Source organism: Oncorhynchus mykiss, chromosome 11 (genome assembly GCF_057628025.1).
Source record: "Oncorhynchus mykiss isolate SJ-2025 chromosome 11, ASM5762802v1, whole genome shotgun sequence".
NCBI classification, from domain to species: Eukaryota; Metazoa; Chordata; class Actinopteri; order Salmoniformes; family Salmonidae; genus Oncorhynchus; species Oncorhynchus mykiss.
In genome coordinates, this window is record NC_143032.1 from 20,145,001 (window position 1) to 20,170,620 (window position 25,620).

General features: G+C 43.7%; 1 protein-coding gene and 1 long non-coding RNA gene across 4 annotated transcripts in view; one reads left to right on the plus strand and one right to left on the minus strand.

Moving 5' to 3' along the window:
• LOC149979522 (uncharacterized) overlaps positions 1-25,620 on the plus strand; it is a 375,171-nt gene that overhangs the window by 35,489 nt on the left and 314,062 nt on the right. The gene's annotated exons all lie outside the window — the stretch shown is intronic.
• Positions 1-25,620, minus strand: part of sema5a (sema domain, seven thrombospondin repeats (type 1 and type 1-like), transmembrane domain (TM) and short cytoplasmic domain, (semaphorin) 5A) — a 191,793-nt gene that overhangs the window by 26,113 nt on the left and 140,060 nt on the right. For both annotated transcript variants that reach the window (XM_036935136.2, XM_021620458.3), the window contains 2 exons: positions 22,274-22,421; positions 9,322-9,547 (listed from right to left, as the gene is read on the minus strand). In XM_036935136.2, the coding sequence (XP_036791031.2) occupies positions 9,322-9,547; positions 22,274-22,421 (374 nt within the window). The remainder of the gene's footprint in view (positions 1-9,321; positions 9,548-22,273; positions 22,422-25,620) is intronic.

A 25,620-nucleotide genomic window follows, 5' to 3' on the forward strand; every position in this document is an offset into this window, starting at 1 on the left:
GAGAGGGTGAGAGGGGTAGCACAGTAGAAAAAGAGAGAGAGAGCGGTTTGAGAGGGATAGCACGGTAGAACGAGAGAGAGAGAGAGAAAGAGGGTGAGAGGGATAGCACGGTAGACAGAGAGAGAGAGAGAAAGGGTGAAAGAGCTGGTGTGGTAGAAAGAGAGAGAGAGAGAGAGAGAGAGGGTGAGAGGGGTAGCACAGTAGAAAGAGAGAGAGAGTGGTTTGAGAGGGATAGCACGGTAGAACGAGAGAGAGAGAGAGAAAGAGGGTGAGAGGGATAGCACGGTAGACAGAGAGAGAGAGAGAAAGGGTGAAAGAGCTGGCGTGGTAGAAAGAGAGAGAGAGAGAGAGGGTGAGAGGGGTAGCACAGTAGAAAGAGAGAGAGAGAGCGGTTTGAGAGGGATAGCACGGTAGAACGAGAGAGAGAGAGAGAAAGAGGGTGAGAGGGATACCACGGTAGACAGAGAGAGAGAGAGAAAGGGTGAAAGAGCTGGCGTGGTAGAAAGAGAGAGAGAGAGGGTGAGAGGGGTAGCACAGTAGAAAGAGAGAGAGAGCAGTTTGAGAGGGATTGCACGGTAGAACGAGAGAGAGAGAGAGAAAGAGGGTGAGAGGGATAGCACGGTAGACAGAGAGAGAGAGAGAGAAAGAGAAAAAGAGAGGTGCTTTAAAAATAATAAAAAATCCCACTGGTCAGTGTCCTATTGTCTGAGCACAGGGAGAACTAATCTTTCTATGGTCTCCTTGTCGGCTAGTGATGTCTGTGGGCAGATGAGACTAATCTATTGTCTCAGAAAGGAAGTGGCCTCAGAGCATCTGAACTGAAAAACATCACACACATTTCCATTTGAGTAATATCCAGAGCGACTTACAGGAGCCATTAGGGTTAAGCGCTTTGCTTAGGGTCACATTGACAGATTTTTAACCTAGTCGGCTCAGGGACTCTAACCAGCAACCTTTCAAAGAAAAATCTCTCTTATGTGTGTTCTGTCCAGTATGTCTCTCTGTGTGTGTCTCTCTGTGTGTGTGTCTCTCTGTGTGTGTCTCCCTTTAATTTTGTGGATTCGGCTATTCCAGCCACACCCATTGCTGACAGGTGTATAAAACTGAACACACATCCATGCAATCTCCAAAGACAAACATTAGCAGTAGAATGGTCCATATTGAAGAGCTCAGGGACTTTCAACGTGGCACTGTCATAGGATGCCATCTTTCCAACAAGTGAGTTTGTCAAATTTCTGCCCTGCTAGAGCTGCCCCGAGCAACTGTAAGTGCTGTTATTGTGAAGTGGAAACGTTGAGGAGCAACAACGGCTCAGCTGCGAAGTGGCAGGCCACACAAGCTCACAGAACGGGACTGTCCAAACTGCTTCTGGAAGCAACGCCAGCACAAGAACTGTTAATCTGGAGCTTCATGAAATGGTTTTCCATGGCTGAGCAGCCCCACACAAGCTTAAGATCACAATGCTCAATTTTTTTATATATTTTTTTATTTCACCTTTATTTAACCAGGTAGGCTAGTTGAGAACAAGTTCTCATTTACAACAAAGATGGACAAGATAAAGCAAAGCAGTTCGACACATACAATAACAGAGTTACACATGGAATAAATAAACATACCCGTCAATAATACAGTAGGAAAAGTCTATATACAGTGTGTGCAAATGAGGTAGGATAAGGGAGGTAAGGCAATAAATAGGCCATGGTGGCGAAGTAATTACAATATAGCAATTAAACAGTGGAATGGTAGATGTGCTGAAGATGAATGTGAAAGTAGAGATACTGGGGTGCAAAGGAGCAAGATACATAAATAAATACAGTATGGGGATGAGGTAGTTGGATGGGCTTTTTACAGATGGGCTATGTACAGATGCAGTCATCTGTGAGCTGCTCTGACAGTCGGTGCTTCAAGCTAGTGAGGAAGATATGCCAAGCGTTGGCTGGAGTGGCATAAAGCTCGCCTCCATTGGACTCTGGAAACGCGTTCTCTGAAGTGATGAATCACCTTTGGGGTGAACCAGAAGCCATGTATTACAGGTAACATCCGCACTAAGCTATAAGGTAGAGCTGCCACTTTGAAGGAGCGGGACTCTAACCCGGAAGCTTATAAGAAATACCTCCCATTTCCTCCGACAAACCATCAAACAGGCAAAGCATCAATACAGGACTAAGATCGAATTGTACTACACCGGCTCCGACTCTCGTCGGATGTGGCAGGGCTTGCAAACTATTACAGACTACAAAGGGAAGCACTGCCGAGAGTTGCCCAGCGACACAAGCCTACCGGACGAGCTAAATGACTTCCATGCTCGCTTCGAGGCAAGTAAAACTAAACATGCATGACAGTATCAGCTGTTCCGGAAGACTGTGTGATCACTCTCTTCACAGCCGATGTCAGTAAGGCCTTGAAACAGGTCAACATTCACAAGGCCGCAGGGCCAGGTAGATTACCCGGACGTGTACTCCGAGCATGCGCTGACCAACTGGCAATTGTCTTCACTGACATTTTCAACCTCTCCCTGTCTGAGTCTGTAATACCAACATGTTTCAAGTAGACCACCATAGTCCCTGTGCCCAAGAACACTAAGCTAACCTGCCTAAATGACTACAGACCCGTAGCACTCATGTCTGAAGCCATGAAGTGCTTTGAAATGTTGGTCATGGCTCACATCAAAACCATTATTCCAGAAATCCTAGACCCACTCCATTTTGCATACCACCCCAACAGATTCACAGATGATGCAATCTCAATTGCACTCCACACTGCCCTTTCACATCTGGACAAAAGGAACACCTATGTGACATTATTGCAACATAAATGTTAGAGTTTACATAGCTGGCCATAAACTGATGCTGCATTTCACTTTATGGGTTATGTAGGCTTCTGACCCATTGCTTTCTACTTCAATACAGAGAATAAAATGAGTAGGCTGTAGTTTTACATTAAAAATCAAAGTCTATCAGATTTCCAGTCCTTACAATTAATTACAGTCCCTTTAGAAAGTATTCACGCCTCTTGAGTTTTTCCACATTTTGTTGTGTTACAAAGTGAAATTAAAATGTTTGTAATTGTCATTTTTTGTCAACGATCTACACAAAATACTATGTAATGTCAAAGTGGAAGAAAAATTTGAATATTTGGAGAATAAACTAAATTTAAAAAACACTAATATATCTTGATTAGAAAAGTATTATACCTCCTGAGTCAATACATGTTAGAATCACATTTGGCAGCGATTACAGCTGTGAGTCTTTCTGGTTAAGTCTCTAAGAGCTTTCAACCCCTGGATTGTGCTACATTTATCCATTATTCTTTTCAACATTCTTCAAGCTCAGTCAAAACTGTAACTCGGCCACTCAGGAACATTCAATGTCTTTTTGGTAAGCAACTCCAGTTTAGATTTGGCCAAGTGTTTTAGATTATTGTCCTGCTGAAAGGTGAATTAATCTCCCAGTGTCCCAATGTTGTTGATCCATCCTCAGTTTCTCCTATTACAGACAATTTAAACCCTGTAACTGTTTTAAAGTCACCATTGGCCTCATGGTGAAATTCCTGAGCGGTTTCCTTCCTCTCTGGCAACTGAGTTAGGAAGGACGCCTGTATCTTTGTAGCGACTGGGTGTGTTGATACACCATCCAAAATGTAATTAATAACTTCACCATGCTCAAAGGGATATTCAATGTCTGCTTTATTTTTATTTTTTACCCATCTACCAATAGTAGCGAGGCATTAGAAAACCTCCATGGTCTTTGTGGTTGAAGCAATCCACTGCTTGACTGAGGGACCTTACAGATAATTGTATGTGTAGGGTACAGAGATGAGGTAGTCATTTCAAAATCATGTTAAACACTATTATTGCACACAGAGTGAGTCCATGCAACTTATTATGTGACTTGTTAAGCAAATTATTAATTTATTTAGGCTTGCCATAACAAAGGGGTTGAATAGTTATTGACTTATATCCTTAAGACATTTCAAATGTTCATTTTTGAATAATTTGTAAAAATTTCTAAAACATAATTCCACTTTGACATTATGGGGTAGGCCAGTGTGTGTAGTAGGCCAGTGATATTTGTTTATTTATTGAGGACTTCTTAGTCTACCCCAGAGACATACAGTATTATTTATATTTCTAAATACATGGTTCTGGCCTAGTTATGTTTTAGTCATGGTGGAATGATTGGACTCATTGCATCAAAATATGGTTGAAATAAATGCTGCTCTCATGGAATGTCATCGCTGAAAAATGCTATTTTTGTGACGTGAAAAATGAATGGAATTTGCTATAAACCTATTGTTTGCGTTTTTGTTGGTGACACTATAGAATTAGGAATTAGAATACTTTGTTAATTTATCTCTATTGATGACACTTTGATATCTCTATCATTTGCAGCTGTTGAAGTCTATCAAAAGTGTGAGAGTTCAGGCATGTATAATGGCCTTCAGACTTTATTTTTTTTTTGGCATGAATTAGATTAAGAAATAAAATCCCTACTTGGGGTCTTCTTAAATGAAACTCGTTTTTTGACAGTATGTGTGGAGCACAATACCACGGAAGAATTTACAAGGGAGGAACTCCCTCAAACGTTTATCTGTTGCAAGAGCACATTTTACAACTGCTGTCCACGGATCGCATAAGCAATGATTGATCGGCAGCTTAGCCTACACTTATTCAATTGAACAATTATTGGGTTAAAATACAACTATGCGGGCCTCCTGGGTGGCGCAGTGGTCTAGGGCACTGCAGCGCTAGCTGTTCCACCAGAGACTCTGGGTTCGAGCCCGGGCTCTGTCGCAGCCAGCCGCGACCGGGAGGTCGAGGTAATTTGTACATGGAGGTAGGGGTAAAGTGACTATGTATAGATAATAAACAGTAAGTTATGTAATTCGTTACTCCCCAACCCTGTGTACAGTAAGTAAGCCTTGTCCAAGCCACAACGGCCCATAGGGTAAGAGCCAGTGAGCCTTGTCTGAGCAAGAAAGACCCATAGGGCAGGAGCCACAACGGCCCATAGGGCAGAAGCCAGTAAGCCTTGTCCGAGCCACAACGGCCCATAGGGCAGAAGCCAGTAAGCCTTATGCACAAGCTCCTGTTTCTGTTTCTGTAGTAGCTTGATAAGCACACTTTCAGGACTCCCTCTACTCTCTTCACCTCCAGTTAATTCTCTCCTGTTCTCCATTTATCTCCCTCCCTCTCAATCCTTCTCTCTGTCCCTCTAGGCCTGTTAGTACAGTATAATGTATAGATAGAGGCCAGAGTTTTTCCTGGACTTGTCACAGGTAAACCTCCTGGTCACAGGTAAACCTCCTGGTCCTATAATGATATAGTTACATGTGTGTGTGTAGCAGTCGTTATTCACTGATGACGACTGGAGTTTCTTCCTTCCAACCACTCGTTTTATGTGTATGATAATGTGTCATGTGTTTCATTGGAATATAAATCACAGTCTCAGTCTCTGGCTACGTATGGCGACATGCTATCGTTCTCTGAGTTTTACTATCTACTGTGATCATGTCTAGATACTTCTGTATTTCAGAAGACACACACACACACAGTAAATGCACAAATGTAGGCACACACACACACACTCACACACTTTATCAGCCTGCTTTATCACCGTCCTCTTATAACCGGCTAGGATGTGTTTGTGTGTGCGTGTGGACTCAAATCGATAGCGAATAGCCCGCTGCTAACTGTAAATCTTCATTGGGTGACAGTACGGTCCATTCCCACTGGGCTCTCATCATCTCTGGAGGATAGAGGGGGACTGATGGATCTTTGGCTTTGTGGCTTCATCACACACACACCGTGGCAGACATCAATACACAGCTTCAGTATGGAGGTGATTACTTCAGGACGGCCTCCTTGTATGATAACTACTGACCCTGGGTCAAAAGGAATATGTCATTGGGATGATCGGGCTACGTGTGGATGATCACATGCACACACACACTATCTGTCACACACATTGTGCACTCTTTGGATGGATGGATGTGGAGTGTGATAATGAGGAAGTGGGTCATTGAATCCATCCTCCTCAATGCCAAAGCACTGAATCTGTCACCCTCCTTTTGTCTCTCTCTCACCCTCCTTTTGTCACTCTCTCTCTCTCTCTGTTTGTAACTCTCTCTCTCTGTTTGTAACTCTCTCTCTCTGTTTGTAACTTTCTCTGTTTGTAACTCTCTCTCTCTCTCTCTTTCTCTCTCTCTCTCTCTCTCTCTCAAATGGTCATACATTTGGCAGGAGGTTAGGAAATGCAGCTCAGTTACCACCTCATTTTGTGGGCAGTGTGCACATAGTCAGACCTGGCTCTCAAGAGAAGACAGGCTTCGGCAGCCTTTCTCAATAGCAAGGCCATGCTCACTGAGTCTGTACATAGTCAAAGATTGGCTTAAATTTGGGTCAGGTATTCTGCCACTGTGCACTCTTTTTTTGTTGTAAATTCTTTCCAATGTGTCAAGTAATTATCTTCTTGTTTTCTCATGATTTGGTTGGGCCTAATTGTGTTGCTGTCCTGGGGCTCTGTGGGGTCTGTTTGTGTTTGTGAACAGCACCAGGGCCAGCTTGCTTCGGGGCTCTTCTCCAGGTTCATTTCTCTGTAGGTGATGGCTTTGTTATGGAAGGTTTGGGAATTGTTTCCTTTTAGGTGGTTGTAGAATTTAACAGCGTATTTCTAGATTTGGAAAATTAGAGAGTATCGGCATAATTCTGCTCTGCATGCATTATTTGGTGTTTACATTGAACACAGAGGATATTTTTGCAGAATGCAGAGTCTCAATTCGGTATTTGTCCCATTTTGTGAATTCTTGGTTGGTAACCGGACCCCTGACCTCACAACCATAAAGGGCAATGGGTTCTATAACTGATTCAAGTACTTTTAGCCAGCTCCTAATTGGTATGTCAAATAACATGTCCCGTTTGATGATATACAAGGCCCTTCTTGCCTTGTCTCTCAGATCGTTCACAGCTTTGTGGAAGTTACCTGTGGCGCTGATGTTTAGGTCGAGGTATGTCTAGTTTTTTGTGTGCTCTAGGGGAACGGTGTCCAGATGGAATTTGTATTTGTGGTCCTGGCAACTGGACCTTTTTTGGAACACCATTATTTTTGTCTTACTGAGATTTACTGTCAGGGCCCAAGTCTGACAGAATCCGTGCAGAAGATCTAGGTGCTGCTGTAGGCACTCCTTGGTTGGGGACAGAAGCACCAGATCATCAGCAAACAGTAGACATTTGACTTCAGATTCTAGTTGGGTGAGGCCGGCTGCTGCAGACTGTTCTAGTGCCCTCGCCAATATATGTTGAAGAGGTTGGGGCTTAAGCTGCATTCCTGTCTCAACCCCCAGACCTGTGGAAAGAAATGTGTGTGTTTTTTTGCCAATTTTAACCCCACACTTGTTGTTTGTGTAAATGGATTTTATAACGGTGTATGTTTTCCCACTAACACCACTTTCCATCAATTTGTATAGCATGCCCTCATGCCAAATTGAGTCAAAAGCTTTTTTGAATTAAGCAAAGCATGAGAAGACTTTGCCTTTGTTTTGGGGTTTGTTTGTTTGTTAATTAGGGTGTTCAGGGTGAATACGTGGTCTGACGTACGGTAATTTGGAAAAAAGCTAATTTGACATTTGCTCAGTACATTGTTTTCGCTGAGGAAATGTACAAGTCTGCTGTTAATGATAATGCAGAGGATTTTCCCACGGTTGCTGTTAACGCATATCCCACAGTAGTTAATCGGGTCAAATTTGTCTCCACTTTTGAAGATTGGGGTGATCAGTCCTTGTTTCCAAATATTGGGAAATATGCCAGAGCTGAGGAGGATGTTTACGTATAACCAATTGTAATTTGAGGTCTGTATATTTTATAATTTCATTTAAGATACCATCAATTCCACAGGCCTTTTTGGGTTGGAGGGTTTGTATTATGTCCTGTAGTTCATTCAATGTAATTGGGGAATCCAGAGGGTTCTGGTAGTCTTTAATAGTTGATTCTAAGATTTGTATTTGATCATGTATATGTTTTTGCTGTTTGTTCTTTGTTATAGAGCCAAAAACATTGGAGAAATGGTTTATCCATACATCTCCATTTTGGATAGATAACTCTTCGTGATGTTGTTTGTTTAGTTTTCCAATTTTCCCAGAAGTGATTCGATTCTATGGATTCTTCATTTACACTGAATGCGTTCAGAAAGCAAAGACTATTCTGCTTGACTGAATCACATGTTGTCACCTCCACTTTTAAATTAGAATGATGACAGACCATTAACACATGGCTTTTTGTTGATAAAACCTGTTAGATGTCTGTCTGTTGCTCCTCATGAGGCTGTGAATCAACGTTAACACTGCCACCATGTCAGTTCATTAAAACCTCCACAGTCATTAACTTCAGAAGGCAATCAGAGTAAAGAGAGAGAGACTAAAGTTAGTAAGTCTTAACTTTCTTTCCGGTGCCCACCCATTGATGAACTTGCGGTATGTGTGCGAGTGTGTGTGTGTGCAAAGCGCTAGAGCTTTAAAAAGATATCCTCCTCCCATTGGGGCTGCGAGCAACTCAATAAACAAACTTTAACTGGTACATCTGTAACCCAAGCCACTATATTGCTCTGCTGTCCCTCCTTCTCTCCATCCCTTTCCCTCCCTCCTTCTTTTCTTCCCTCTCTCCCTTTAATGGTTGGACCCCTCCTAAACAACATCAACAACATGTCAATTAGCAGCCTGTTGGTGTTTACGACTCTCTAATCTGAGATGGAAGAGTCAGACTCTGTGGTATCAGCCGAGGCGAATGAGAGTGAGAACCTGGGGAATTGGAGCCACAATGGTGCTTGTGTCAGGGAGAAGTGAGAGGGGGAGAGAGTGGGGAGTTGGATCCATAATGGCGCTGATGCGAGGATGCTAAAATTAGCAGCCCCAAACTGTTAAGTAGCTCTGTGAATTTTCATTGTGGAAGTTCATTAACACGTTTGACGTTTGGAAGCGCTGAAGGAATCAGCCCGGGACTGAAAACACTTCAGCCGATTACGATAACACTACTAAGAGACAGACAGAGAGAGAGAGAGAGAGAGAGAGGGAGAGATTGTGAGAGTGAAAGCCGACTAACATGCCTAGAGGGACAGAGAGAAGGATGAAGAGGGATGGCGATAAATGGAGAGATAGTGAGTGAGAGAGAACAGACTGGAGGTGAAGTGAGGGTAGAGAGAGTAGTCAGAGAGAAGTAAAAGAGTGTGCAGGTTCAGTTGAAGAACTAGTGTCAGCTGGGAGTTCCGTCACCACCTGACAGAATATCCCCCCCATTTATTTATTCTGTTGACTATGAAGTGTTCCACTCACCGTCAGTAGAGCATCCAGTGGAGCCATCACTGGAGCAGTACCTCATCTCTATTCTCTGTCGGCCCACCTCTAGCAGGGCAGGGTCCGGGACACGGGCCTTACAGGTGTACCGGAACCGCTGCTCGTAGTGACCGCCGTTGTCCGAGATGTTGACTGGCGTCCAGGGGGTCCAAGGGGTGGTCTTCTTCAGGTCTGGACACGGGAGGGTGTTACACGACTGGTACTCCTGGAGAGAGTGAGAGAGGGAGAGGGAGAGAGACAGATGGACAGACATCGAATTATAATTATAAGAATGGATATATATTTTTTTTTATTTCACCTTTATTTAACCAGGTAGGCTAGCTGAGAACAAGTTCTCATTTACAACTGCGACCTGGCCAAGATAAAGCATAGCAGTATGAACAGACAACAACACAGAGTTACACGTGGAGTAAACAATAAACAAGTCAATAACACAGTAGAAAAAAAGAAAAAAAAGAGTCTATATACAGTACATTATTATATGTACTAGTATTATTACTACTGAAATTAACTGTATTTCATAATCCTTATAGAATTGTACTGTATTTACTGAAATGCTGTACGACAATACTGCTTTCGCAATATCTACAAATTGCATTTCATGCCAATAAAACAATCTGAATTTGAATTTGATATTCCCGTGGAGAACAGAGAGGAAAGAGCAAAACTCATAGATTTAGAACTAGATGAATGTATATTCCTATTAACATTCTACGATGACTTTACCCCGTGGTGTTTGTGCCAAGCATAATTTCTGCTGACGGGCAGCAGGTATCACATATGAACTATGAAACAGTCCCATTAGACCCACGTGCTGAACGTGGCAAGTGGCAAACAGGCAGAAAAGGTCATTGATCAGATGTGATTTATAACAGAGGGAGAGGGAGGTGGGGAAGGGAAGAAGGATGGATGAAGGGAAGGATGGTGGGGAAGGGAAGAAGGATGGATGAAGGGAAGGATGGTGGGGAAGGGAAGAAGGATGGATGAAGGGAATGATGGTGGGGAAGGGAAGAAGGATGGATGAAGGGAAGGATGGTGGGGAAGGGAAGAAGGATGGATGAAGGGAAGGATGGTGGGGAAGGGAAGAAGGATGGATGAAGGGACGGATGGTGGGGAAGGGAAGAAGGATGTATGAAGGGAAGGATGGTGGGGAAGGGAAGAAGGATGGATGAAGGGAAGGATGGTGGGGAAGGGAAGAAGGATGGATGAAGGGAAGGATGTTGGGGAAGGGAAGAAGGATGGATGAAGGGAAGGATGTTGGGGAAGGGAAGAAGGATGGATGAAGGGAAGGATGGTGGGGAAGGGAAGAAGGATGGATGAAGGGAAGGGTGGTGGGGAAGGGAAGAAGGATGGATGAAGGGAAGGATGGTGGGGAAAGGAAGAAGAATGGATGAAGGGAAGGATGGTGGGGAAGGGAAGAAGGATGGATGAAGGGAAGGATGGTGGGGAAGGGAAGAAGGATGGATGAAGGGAAGGATTGTGGCTGGAAAATAAGGAGGGGGGACATGTGAGGGTATGATAATGGGAAAAACATGATACACAACTTTGAGTGACATTTTCATTTGACGTTCACTCCACCTGCAATAGGAGAGATGTCGGTCTCTGCCTTCCTCTCTGGCTGTTTGTTACAATAGTTAAAGTGAAAACCCCAGACCCACACAACAAAGCCCCTTTCCATCCTTGTTGTCTAACTATCTAATGTGTCTCTCTCTAATAGAGAACCATTGTTGCATGCTTTCTCCTCCGTTTTCCCCCTCTCCTTTCATTTCTCCTTTCCCTCACTCTCTCTGGTCCTTCTCCCAGCCAGCAATAAATACATGCTTTCCAGGGCACTGTTAGTGATGATGACATACCGATGTGCATGCAGCCTCAGTATGTCTAACGATCCAAGCGGCACCTGCTTATAACGACAAGTCAGATGAATAAAAACGAGAGGAGAGCAGAGGTGGGAGGGAGTGATAGGGTGATGCAGTGATACCGGGGGACTAAATTACACTATCGTCTTCGTCTCAGCGTCGTTTAGAGGGTGGAAGTTGATATGACGGCCATTCTCCCAGTTCCTTACTTATTCATGCTGAGTGAGGCCTTGAGTTGAGTGACTGCCAGACCTTGACCAAATAAGATAAAAGTCTCTTTTGTTCATCCATCAGGTTGTCACAGTGATTCTGGGGTTGGACAGAGGGTCTGGAACACTGCATCTCTCTCTCTGCATCTCTCTCTCTCTGCATCTCTCTCTCTCTGCATATCTCTCTCTCTCTCTCTCTCTCTCTCTCTCTCTCTCTCTCTCTCTCTATATATATATATATATATATATATATATATATATATATATATATATATATATATATATATATATATACACCTCTCTTTGCCTCTATATCTCTCGCCCTCTCTCTCCATCTCTCTCCCAGCGTGGGCCCAGGAACAGGAGTCCAAGGTTAAAGACAGTAGGAGGATCCAGATTGGGTTACGTTACGGAGATGATGAATGAGAGTGTCATCCCCGTCGCCTTTCTGACTTCACACCGTCTAGATTAGTAACCATCAGCCTGCCACACATTAATATTAAACACCATCAAGCATCAGGAGGACCTGGCCCGGCCCCAGCCATAACAAACCGCCTCTGTCTTCAATAGAACTTCCTCCTTCTCAGCAATGGCTCGCCAATATTTAACATGATCCAATAAACCTAGCCAAAGATGAGTCAACGGGACCAGTCTAGAATGATAACCTATTCTTCATAGTCTACTAATAGCCATATAGGACTGGGGAAGACTCGTTTAACCTCTTTCAGTCTCTCCCCAAGGATGACAAAAACAACACCCAGCATGCAACAGTAAACAGGAAGGGGGTGTTTGTTGTTGTGAGTTGTCCTCAAACAGTGTGAATTTGTAATGAGTGTGAGTGTGTGAGAATGTATTAGAAATGGACCGAGGGCCACGAAATAAACAGGTTCAATAGGTGGGAAATATCCCAAATAAATGTTGATTTACCCCTAAAACGTTCAGGCAAGTGTTCTCCTGTGTATTGTAATGACATTTTACACCAGATGATTTTAGGGCGAGCCGGGCACACCAATAAAATGACATTAGTGATGAAAAAAATAGGAATCATTGCCTGTATCTCTTCCTCTACACCCCCGTCACACATCGCTCCACTCGCAAACGCCTCTCTTCCGGAAAAAATTAAGGGAAACTGAAAACGCAGCAGAAATCATCGGAACGTGTAGAGTGGCATGTGGAACGCTAAATTGGATTCAATTAGTGCCTCATTCCTGCTGGGACCATTCATATGCATTATGGAGAGGACAAGAGCAGAGGAAAAAAGGGGAGGGGAACGGGATGTGCTGAGGTACATTATAATTCACAACCCCTCTAACAGACAGCTGCCCAGAGGCTGCTAATAGAATAATGCGTACCGCAGCCAGTTCAGCGTTCGACTGAGAGTATAAGGATGTTGGATATGTTCTTTACTGCTTCAGACACACAAGCTGTTGGGCTTTCTGTCCAGCAAATACAGTGTGTGTGTCTCTGTCCAGTCTCTCTGTCTGTGTGTCTGTGTGTCTGTGTGTCTGTGTGTGTAGGCCTACAGTTGAGTAATGGACTCAGGCATCTCCTGTCTCATTCATTCTCCATCCTAGACTCTCCTGGTTATTTTTCTAGGTGTTAAAAGCAGAGGGCCGGGAGAGGGGCGACAGAGGGTGATGAGAGAGGGGGATGACAGAGGAAAATGGGGGATGTCAGGGGGCCATTTGTGGCTTGTGAAAGCATTACCTAAACCCTTGCCCCTAAGCCTCTCCTCCGTTGTTTTATCAATGTGCCTGTCTGGAGGGTGTGTGTGTGTGTGTCTGTCTGGAGGGTGTGTGTGTGTGTGTCTGTCTGGAGGGTGTGTGTGTGTGTGTCTGTCTGGAGGGTGTGTGTGTGTGTGTGTGTCTGTCTGGAGGGTGTGTGTGAAGGGAGGCAGATGGGGGACATACGTTACGTGTATGTGTCTGTACGTGTGCGTGTGCGTGCGCGCGCGCGCGTGTGTGTGTGTGTGTACGTGTGTGTATGATTGTGGGTGTGTGAGTATGTGTGTGTGTGTTGACGGTGAGTAATAGGGATCTTTGTCTCTGGAGCCTCCTAACATAATTACAGTCAGTCGTGTTTATATCACTGCACTAAGAGACATGTGTGACGGTGTGTGTGTACCTCTGGCCCTGCGGTTCCTGACACTACCCGTTCTGTTAGCCAGCCCAGCCAGCCCTGCTGCTAACTATCCATCCATCTCCCAGGTGCCTGCTTACTGTAACTCAGAACAGCTATGATATCTGCTGTGAGAAGAGAAGCAGTGTGTGTGTGTGTGGGACATACTGCTGTCTGTCTGTCTGCCTGTCTGTCTTCATTAATAGCAGCCTCTAGTATCCTGGGGAGAGAGGACAGATGGCTCATAAAAACATACCTCTTCCCGGTTTACGCTTCCTTTCCTGCGCTGAAATAAATATTCTCATCATTCTCTGTCTTTGCATGGTGGGTACAAATAGCAGAATAGACGCAAGGATGTGTTGATTTATCTGGGAAGATTTTACAACTTGTAGTCTACGTCTGGCATAACGGGAGCAATGATGAAGGAGTAGCCTTTACATGTATCACAACTATGGGTGACTATCTGATTACAGTTGCTTCAAGATGTCCAGCATTGTTCCTGTACCCAAGAAAGCAAAGATAACTGAACTAAATGACTATCGCCCCGTAGCACTCACTTCTGTCATCATGAAGTGCTTTGAGAGGCTAGTTAAGGACCATATCACCTCCACCTTACCTGACACGCTAGACCCACTTCAATTTGCATACCATCCCAATAGATCCATGGATGGCACAATTGCCATAGCACTGCACACTGCCCTATCCCATCTGGACAAGAGGAATACCTATGTAATAATGCTGTTCATTGACTACAGCTCAGCCTTCAACCACATAGTACCCAAGCTCATCATTAAGCTCGGGGCCCTGGGTCTGAAACCCGCCCTGTGCAACTGGGTCTTGGACTTCGTAACGGGCGGTGAAGGTAAGCAACAGCACCTCCACTACGCTGATCCTCAACACAGGGCCCTGACAAGGGTGTGTGCTCAGCCCTCTCCTGTATTTCCTATTCACCCATGACTATGTGGCCACACGTCTCCAAGACAATCACCAACTTTGCAGACGACATAACAGAGGTAGGCCTGATTACCAACAACGACGAGACAACCTACAGGGACGAGACAACCTACAGGGAAAATTGATGGTGGACTTCAGGATACAGCAGGGGGAGCACACCACCATCCACATCAACGAGGCCGCAGTGGAGGTGAAAAGCTTCATGTTCCTCAGTGCACACATCACTGACTATCTGAAATGGTACACCAACACAGACAGGAGGCTGAATAAATGTGTCTTGACCCCTAGGAATCTCAAAAAATTTTACAGATGCACCATTGGCAGCATCCTGTTGGGCTGAATCACCGCCTGGTACGGCAAATGTACCGTCCATTACCGTAGGGCTCTCCAGAGGGTGGTGAGCTCTGCCCAACACATCATCGGGGGCACACTGCCTTCCCTCCAGGACATCTACAGCAGAGGGTGTCACAGGAAGGCCAGAAAGATCATCAATGACCTCAGCCACCCCAGCCACGGCCTGTTCACCTCGCTACCATCCAGAAGGCGAGGTCAGTACAGGTGCATCAAAGCTGGGACCGAGAGACTGAAAAACAGCTTCTATCTCCAGGCAATCAGACCACTAGCCGGCCTCCGCCCAGTACCGTGCACTGAACTTTATTCACTGTCACTAGTCGGCTACCACCCAATTACTCAACCCTGCACCTTAGAGGCTACTGCATATGTACATAGACATGGAACACTGGTCACTTTAATAACAGAACACTGGTCACTTTAATAATGTTTACATACTGTTTTGCCCATTTCATTCGTATGTATAGTATTCTAGTCAAGGCCTATCCTATTTAACTATTGCTGTACATAATATATTTTATCCTACGTATTCTTCAGATGTACTACATATTATATCCATATACTGTCCATAATGTCTATACATCCCATCACACTGTATGCATTGTCATCCTAATATTTCAATATTTCTTAATTCCATTCTTTTACTTTTTTAGATTTGTGTGTATTGTTAGATATTACTGGACTGTTTGAGCTAGGAACACAAGTATTTTGCTACACCCGCAATAACATCTGCTAAATATGTGTAAGTGACCAATAAAATGTGCTGTATTTTAATTAAAGAAAGGGTTTTCTCTGATCACTTTAAATAGAGAGAATGTGTGTGAGACAGAAAGTGAAAGACAGCGAGAGAGAGAGAGAGAGAGAGAAAGAGAGAGAGAGAGAGAGAGAGAGAGAGAGAGAGAGAGAGAGAGAGAGAGAGAGAGAGAGAGAACATAAGACACTGACCTCTCTGCCCTCTTTCCCACCTCTCAAATTTGTTACTTCATGGTCTCCAATCTGCCGTGGGCTTTGCTTTGCCCAACGCTGATAAAAACAGTTCCTTACATCTCCCCTCCTCACCCTGCTACTAACCCTAACCCCAAAACTGGAAACACACCTCACCCACCACAGACAGGGTTCACATCTTGAAATTAGGTTCAGAGAGGTTTAGCACACGGATAGGGAGACCGGGACAGACTCAGTTTCCATCTAGGAATGGGGTCTTGGAATGGGGTTCTGGGAAGGAAGCCTTCAGGGCCGGAGTGGTATTCCCAAAATAAGGGATAATGGCAGAACAGTGGTGACAGAGTTAAGGCAGCTGCAGCTGAGATTGTGTGTGTGTGTGTTTATTTGTGTGGTCCAAACACTGGCACGTCCTAGACTACATTAGTGCAACCAAAAGCAGGTACTAAGTGAACTGACCCATGCTGAACTGACCACCGCTTGATTAGGTCCAAGCTCCGAATTGAGATTTGCCCACGCCACCCAAGGAAGGCCTTGAATAAGCGACTCAAGGGTAATGCCCTTAAAAACCCTTCCACCATCATCACTTGCGCCGTTTCCTCTACACCAAACTCCCCCCAACCCTCCCGGATTGATGAGAACGCTTCTGACATTCACACACTCCTACAAAACAAACGCCAAGCCCACAAAGCCCTCCTGTCCAACCCAGACACCCCCACTCTCCAATCCTCCCTCTCCCAGGGTCAAAACATCTGATGAAATCAAAAGTATAACAGACAAAAACAACACCCAAGGGTTCTATGCTGCCATTAAAGCCCTCTACGGCCCTCAAAAACAAGTCATCACTTCGGTCAGGTCTGCCCATGGAAACACACTTTTCAAGACCACCAGAGGATCTCAGAGAGATGGTTAGAGCACTTTGGAAACCTCCTTAACCACACCAATTCAACAAACCTGCTCATCCTGTACACACTCCCACACATCCCCACCATTCATGAACTCGACACCCCACTACAGTTTTCTGAGGTCCACCAGACGATTAAAATCCTAAAAGATAAGAAAAGTGCTGGACCAGACGGCATCCCAGCTGAAATCCTTGAGCAAGGGGGATATCTCCTCTTGTGCCAAATTCCACCTCCTCACCAAAGCCATCTGGCTGTCTGAACCATCCCACAGGAACGGAAGGATGACAATATTGTAGTCATGTACAAGAAGGGTGACAAGGCAGCTTGTGGTAAAAGCAGAGGCATCTCCCTTCTTTCAGTGAGAAGTGAGAAGGAAGGTTTTATTTTTTATTTATTTAAACTTTGCTTAACCTTTATTTAACTAGGCAAGTCAGTTAAGAACTAATTCTTATTTACAATGACGGCCTACCCTGGCCAAACCCGGACAATGCTGGGCCAATTGTGTGCCGCCCTATGGGATTCCCAATCACGGACGGATGTGATGCAGCCTGGATTTGAACCAGGTACTGCAGTGATGCCCCTTGTACTGAGATGCAGTGTCTTAACTTCTTTGAGGTAGGGGTTAGTATTTTCACGTCCGGATGAAAAGCGTGCCCAGAGTAAACTGCCTGCTACTCAGGCCCAGATGCTAGGATATGCATATTATTAGTAGATTTGGATAGAAAACACTGAAGTTTCTAAAACTGTTTGAATGTCTGAGTATAACAGAACTCATATGGCAGGCAAAATCCTGAGAAAAAATCCAACCAGGAAGCGGGAAATCTGAGGTTTGTAGGTTTTCAAGTCTTAGCCTATCCAATATACAGTGTATGTGGGGTCATATTGCACTTCCTAAGGCTTTCACTAGATGTCAACAGTCTTTAGAACCTTGTTTCAGGTTTCTACTGTGAATAGGGAGAGAATGAGAGCTGATTAAGTCATGCGTCTACCAGAAGGCCATGTGCTCAGTCAGGCAAGCGCCCGTGAGAGTTAGCTCCGTTCCCTTTCATTTCTAAAGACAAAGGAATTCTCCGGTTGAAACACTACTCAAGATTTATGATAAAAACATCCTAAAGATTGATTATATACAGTGGGGCAAAAAAGTATTTAGTCAGCCACCAATTGTGCCAGTTCTCCCACTTAAAAAGATGAGAGAGGCCTGTAATTTTCATCATAGGTACACTTCAACTATGACAGACAATATTAAGAAAAAAAATCCAGAAAGTCACATTGTAGGATTTATTTATGAATTTAAAAGAAGAAAATAAGTATTTGGTCAATAACAAAAGTTTATACAAAAGTTTATCTCAATACTTTGTTATATACCCTTTGTTGGCAATGACAGAGGTCAAACGTTTTTTGTAAGGCTTCACAAGGTTTTCCTGTCCTGGTCCCTTCGCAGAAAAACAGCCCCAAAGCATGATGTTTCCACCCCCATGCTTCACAGTAGGTATGGTGTTCTTTGGATGCAACTCAGCATTCTTTGTCCTCCAAACACGACGAGTTGAGGTTTTACCAAAAAGTTATATTTTGGTTTCATCTGACCATATGACATTCTCCCAATCTTCTTCTGGATCATCCAAATGCTCTCTAGCAAACTTCAGACGGGCCTGGACATTTACTGGCTTAAGCAGGGGGACACGTCTGGCACTGCAGGATTTGAGTCCATGGCGGCGTAGTGTGTTACTGATGGTAGGCTTTGTTACTTTGGTCCCAGCTCTCTGCAGGTCATTCACTAGGTCCCCCCGTGTAGTTCTGGGATTTTTGCTCACCGTTCTTGTGATCATTTTGACCCCACGGGGTAGGATCTTTTATACTGATAACAAGTTCAAACAGGTGCCATTAATACAGGTAACGAGTGGAGGACAGAGGAGCCTCTTAAAGAAGAAGTTACAGGTCTGTGAGAGCCAGAAATCTTGCTTGTTTGTAGGTGACCAAATACTTATTTTCCACCATAATTTGCAAATAAATTCATTAAAAATCCTACAATGTGATTTTCAGGATTTTTTTTTCTCATTTTGTCTGTCATAGTTGAAGTGTACCTATTTTAAGTGGGAGAACTTGCACAATTGGTGGCTGACTAAATACATTTTTGTCCCATTGTACATCGTTTGACACGCACTGTAATATAACTTTTTTGACTTTGTCTGGACCTAGTGCCTGCGCATTTGGATTACTGTACTAAATGCACGAACAAAAAGGAGGTATTTGTACATAAATGATGGACTTTATCGAACAAAACTAACATTTATTATGGAACTGGGATTCCTGGGATTGCATTCTGAAGAAGATCATCAAAGGTAAGTGAATATTTATAATGCTATTTCTGACTTTTGTTGACTCCATAACATGGCGGGTATCTGTATTGCTTGTTTTGGTCTCTGAGCGCTGTACTCAGATTATTCCATGCTGTGCTTTTGTCGTAAAGCTTTTTTGAAATCTGACACAGCGGTTGCATTAAGGAGAAGTATATCTTTAATTCCATGCATAACAGTTGTATTTTCATCAACATTTATGATTTGTATTTCTGTAAATTGACGTGGCTCTCTGCACTTTCACCGGATGTTTTGGAGGCAAAACATAACAAAGCGCCAATGTAAACAGAGATTTTTGGATATAAATTTGAACTTTATCAAACAAAACATACATGTATTGTGTTACATGAAGTCCTATGAGTGCCATCTGATGAAGATCATCAAAGGTTAGTGATTAATTTTATCTCTATTTCTGCTTTTTGTGACTCCTCTCTTTGGCTGGAAAAATGGCTGTGTTTTTTTGTGACTAGGTGCAGACCTAACATAATCGCATGGTATGTTTTTGTCGTAAGGCCTTTTTGAAATCGGACACTGTGTTGGGATTAACAACAAGTTTATATTTAAAGTGGTGTATAACACATGGAATTTAAATTATGAGATTTCTGTTGTTTGAATTTGGCGCCCTGCACTTTCACTGGATGTTGGTCAGGTGGGATGTCAGTTATTTTTTGTCGCCAAACAAATGCAGGAAAAGTGCCAGGAACAAAACCAAGACCTCTACATGGCTTTGATAAACCTTGTCAAAGCCTTTGACACCATCAAACGTGAGATGCTCTGGCAGCAGCTCACCAAACTTGAGTTGCTTCCCAAGTTTCTGAGTGTCTTAAAACAATTCCATGAGGGAATGCACACCAGAGTGGTTCTTGGTGGGCATCAATCAGAGCCCTTTATAGTAGAGGTTGGGGTCAAGCAAGGCTGTGTTCTGGCTCCAGGTCATTTTTAACATGTTCCATTTCTGCAGTTACAAGCCTGTCAAACAACTCCCTTGGCTCAACCAACGGAATCCAGCTACAGTACCATCTGAATGGAAACCTCTTCAAGCCCACACAAAAGACAGAACCCAAACAGATCTTTGAATTCACGTCTGGCTCATACCCCAGAATCCATGCAACCCACCTTCAACCTGGTCTCCTCCACCTGTCGACCTCCAAAGCAATACCCAAAACACAGAAATAATTGCACAACTCTCATCCACATCCCCCCCACTCCATTCTTTCATCACTGGTGGTGTTCTCCTCAAAGTTGTACCCCATTTCACCTACCTTGGCGCTGTCCTCTCTCTGGCGTGCTCCCTAGATGATCAAGTCTCTGCTTCCATCGGATGACTCGGGGCCAGGGTTTTGGAAAATGTAAACCTCAAGACCCATGCCAAAGTGGCAGTATAGAACGTGTCTCCACCTGCTTTATGGCTCAGAGACCTGGACCCGATATAGGCAACACATAAACATCTTGGAAGCCTTTCACATCAGAAACCTCAAGACACACACCAAAGGGGCAGTATACAATGTGTATCCACCTGCTTTATGGCTCAGAAACCTGGACCCCATATAGGCAACACATAAACATCTTGGAAACCTTTCAAATCAGATGCCTACAACGCATCTTAGGGCTAACCTGGGAGGACACAGTACCCCATAACAATATCCTCACCAACACCAAGTTGACCGACTCCTCTGTTGGCTTGGCCACGTGATGCCTGAACACTGCCTCCCCTGCCGATTTAGGCCAGCTAAGTGCAGACAAGCGCTCTGCTGGAGGTCAGAGGACCTGCTGAAGCACTGTAACATCCATCCCTCTAGCCTGAAAAACCTAGAAGACAGCAAACCTAGAAGACAGCATCTTACATAGGACTCCCAACACACGTTTCTCAGCTCCCACATCGGCCCCCACAACCACATGAAGTGGCACAAGCGGCAGTTGCGCTAACCTACCCCTTACCCCCCGTTCACAAGAGGAGCATTCTTCATCATCAACATCGATGGACTAAGGGTGTGTGTGTGTGTGAACAGACACCCACCAGGGTAGTGAAAAGATAGTGCTTCTGTATAAGTGTGTGTGGCCGTGCCGTTTTCTCAGTTGTTTTATGGGGTATCAGTCATGCTTCATTACAGTTAGACTGTTATGGTATGGGAGGTCAGCTCTCTCAGTTGTTAAAGGGTTATCTGTGCTTAGTTAGGTTAATCACAGAACATTGTCAGATATGTTACTACTTTGCTGTGGGTTGGAAGTTGCTACTTTCAGCTTGCCAGCAATATTACATTAGTCATGCGTCATTACCAGCTCCTAATGTGGTTGCTATGGAATGCAACAGTAGATATGGTTGCTATGGAATGCTATAATGCAACAGTATATATTTATATAGCTCTGAAATGGGTTGCCAGTGCACAGTGAAACATTTATAAGCTGTAACTCTCTAATCATTCGACCCATATAGAGACCATGGTGCTATCTTTATAAAAGTGTCTATAGTCAGTACATCTGACCCTCACAAACTTATACTGTACATCTGTTACTGGTTATCATGTGACTCTCTCTGACCCCTACTCACTAATCCATTTCAACAGTAAACAAATCTCATGGTCATGTGTCTTCCTTTCTATTTCTACCAGGCCCGTGGACGGAGGGAGGAGTGGGTTTGAAAATAGTGTTAAAATAACATGACAGTCTCATCATCCTCCTGACACCCAAGAGGACACCAGCGAAGCTGACATACACATCCCTCCTGCATCACCCAGCCTTGGACTTCATTACTCAGCACTAGGATATCATATGCAGTAGGTAACATTTATAGATGGTGGCAAAAATACAATAAAATCATATTTTTTTTATATTCATTTGTTGTCAGCATACAGTAGATAGACTAATAAAAGTGATTAGCAATCTAACATGTACTTATATATTTTAATATGTGTATTCAGTTGAGGGAATATAGTGTAAGACCATTTGGGGGGTGATTTAGTGTTACATGTTAATGGTTAGCATTGGTCATGTATCTGCTGTTCTTAACAACATGTTAAGAAGTGCCATGGCTGAATATAAATACTAGGGGGTTTTGGAGGGGATGAGCCTTAAAGTTCAATGTTACAGTTGGTTAAGAAGTTCAAGGTCAGGCTGCTATGGAAGTGCAGCCCAGATCTGTTTGTGTGTGTGTGTGTGTGTGTGTGTGTGTGTGTGTGTGTGTGTGTGTGTGTGTGTGTGTGTGTGTGTGTGTGTGTGTGTGTGTGTGTGTGTGTGTGACATACCTGGGCACACCCAGGGCACTCGTTGCCGTTCTCGCAGGTCCTGCGACGTGATTGGATGCCGCCTCCGCAGGGCACCGTGCAGCGTTCCCATGCCGACCAGGCTGACCAATAGACATGAGGCGGGCAGGGCAGGTGCTCATTACAATACCTAGGAAGGACAAAGACCACGGCGGATGAGTGTGTGTGTGTGTGTGTGTGTGTGTGTGTGTGTGTGAGAATACGAGTACACACAGAGAGGCTATGGGAGTGCTGGGGGCCATGTGCAATCTGAGGTCTTTACCCTGCCCAATAGTATCCCTGAGTCAGTCTGTCTTTGGAATGGTTGGTTGTAAATAAGTGTTATTTTTTACATGATACACAACAGTACAATTATAAACGAGGGACACTGGGCTTCTGAAAACCTTACCATATTTTAGACCGCAAGCTAAGGCAGCGAACCAACATAGCTTTTAAGGAGTTGGAGCTATTGATGCCACAAGACAACAATGACTATAGAGCACTTCTGTACAGTCCAAAGACAGACAGACCGACAGACAGACTTATAGACAAATGTTAACAAGTTAACTCCATTAAAACAAAGATCTTTTACAGACCGAAGTATATTGCTTTTATGTCGCCATCAACGACAGAGAAATTACACACTATTAAACTACAATTACTAGAATTTAACAAAGCCTGCAAATGCACCATGTATGTGGTAACCCATTTTGATATTCCTCTGAAATTCAGACTTAAACATGCATGTAATGTGCCTTTATGAAAGTTATATCTTAGTGAGTCTACATGCATATCCCACATATTTTAATGGTGCTGCCTTTGAAAAAGCCACATAGACTCATGAATCATGTTTAATTACAATATTTAATTATTACTGTACTGTTCCATAGGTTAATTAGTGGAGTTCATTATCCAAAAATGTGATGCTATTGATAGTCTAATTGTTGCCCATATACTTACACAAACTACAACTTCAGCAGTGTTTGTGTAACCATGAAAAACATTTTATGTTGGATAAAAACTTTAGTGATGGTGACTCACGCAGATTTCCCTTACCTCATCGTGTCTGAGATTTGACTCCGAGAGAAAGAGATAGGCCTTGTTATATCTGCTTATACATATAACAGATAACACACACTGAGTGTACAAACATGAAGAACTGCTCTTTCCATGACATAGACCTGCCAGGTGAATCCAGGTGAAAGCTATGATCTCTTATTGATGTCACTTGTTAAATCCACTTCAATCAGTATAGATGAAGGGGAGGAGACAGGTTTTAAAGAACGATTTTTAAGCCTTGAGACAATTGTAACGTGGCACACAAAAGAAAACGGGGTATGGTAGTAGGTACCAGGCACACCAGTGTCATGAACTGCAACGCTGCTTGGTTTTTCACACTCAACAGTTCCCTGTGAGTATTAAGAATGGTCCACCACCCAAAGGACATCCAGCCAACTTGACACAACTGTGGGAAGCATTGGAGTTAAAATGGGCCACCTACCTCCATGCCCCAACGAATTCAGGTTGGGGAGGTTCCTAATGTTTGCTATACTTAGTGTATATTATGTTGCTTTCTGGAGTGCAATGAAAAGTTGAAATAGGAAAACATTGGTGCATTACTCTGTTTTTCTATAAACCTATTTACATTAAAGTGCCTGAGATTCAGCTGAGGAAAGGGGAGAAAAAGAGAGAGATAGAGCAAGAGATGACAGAGCGAGAAAGAAAAAGAGAGCGAGAGGAAGGTAGAACGGGAGAGGGAGAGAAACACCGATTGCAGGAAAAATGAGAAAGTGAAAGAAAGAGAGGGGGTGAAAGGGATGGGATATAATGCAAATGGTAGCGATATTAGCATTGATCTGTAGGGTCCCCTGCTGAGCCTCAGAATGGAAGAGTCAGACCTAAGCCAGATCCATAGTAAATAGATTTAGAGCTTCGCTAAACTCATCGTCAATCCAGCCATGCAAATTGTTCTGCTCACTGATTAGATTAGCCTTTGTAAAATGCAACGGCCTCCCCCTCCCTCCTTCTCCCTCAGTAAAACTGGGGAGGAAGTCAAGAAGAAAATGGTACTAATAATTAGCCTATAGGAGCTGAGTAAGCAGGGGAATACAGTGGACATGTGCTGAGGGGGATGCTAGCATAAGGTACATAAACCTGAGCATTAGCCAGCCAGACTTCTGCCCCATGGCATTGACTGATTGGTTTTTAGAATGGTTTCTCTTCCTACAGCCAGCAAACAAGGACAAACTGCTGGGATGCCCCTGGCCAGGTACTCAGACAGTTGGGTGTGAAAAGAGTGACTTTTCATCATTGATATATACACTACATGACCAAAAGTATGTGGACACCTGCTTTTCAAACGTCTCATTCCAAAATCATGGGCATTAATATGGAGTTCATCCCAAAGGTGTTCGATGGGGTTGAGGTCAGGGCTTTGTGCAGTCCAGTCAAGTTCTTCCACACTGATCTCGACAAACCATTTCTGTATGGACCTTTATGCATGGGGGCACTGTCATGCTGAAACAGCAAAGGGCCTTCCCCAAACTGTTGCCACAAAGTTGGAAGCACAGAATCGTCTAGAATGTCATTGTCTAGAATGTCATTGTATGCTGTAGTTCACTGGAACTAAGGGGCCTAGCACGAACCATGAAAAACAGCCCCAGACTAATATTCCACCCCCACCAAACTTGACAGTTGGCACTATACATTGGGCAGGTAGCGCTCTCCTCGTATGCGCCAAACCCAGATTCGGTGTGATTCATCACTCCAGGGAACGCGTTTCCACTGCTACAATACTCTATAACACAATACTCTATAACACACACACACCCACACACACCCTATGATGACAAAGTGCAATCGTTATTAAATACTCTTAAAAACGGGATAATTTTATTGTTCGCTAACTTCGCTGGGTAGACCTCTGTGGTTGGAGAAAAAAGTACATTACCTCTACTTATCACTATTTTTAGCTAACTGTACAAAGCTTCTGCCGCTAGCTTGCAAAGTAAACATCAGCTAACAGTACATTGGCAAATACGTTCTTCGTTGCTTGACAGACAGAGCCCACAAAGGATGGGAAATGAACCTAAACCACTCATGCTTGTCAGGTATAGTTAACGTTTATTTTATATCACTCAAATATTCAATTAATGGTGGCCAATATTGAGAGATATCGTGAGGCTACCCTCACGTATCTAAAATGACATAATCAACTGATGCTTACTGATTATGAAAAGCATGTAGTTACTTGCTGTGTAACTGATGATAAAGCTAACTGTGTGCAATTGTTCTGACTATGCTCTTCAAGAGGTGATGATATTAAAACCAAATAGTGTTAACATTTATTA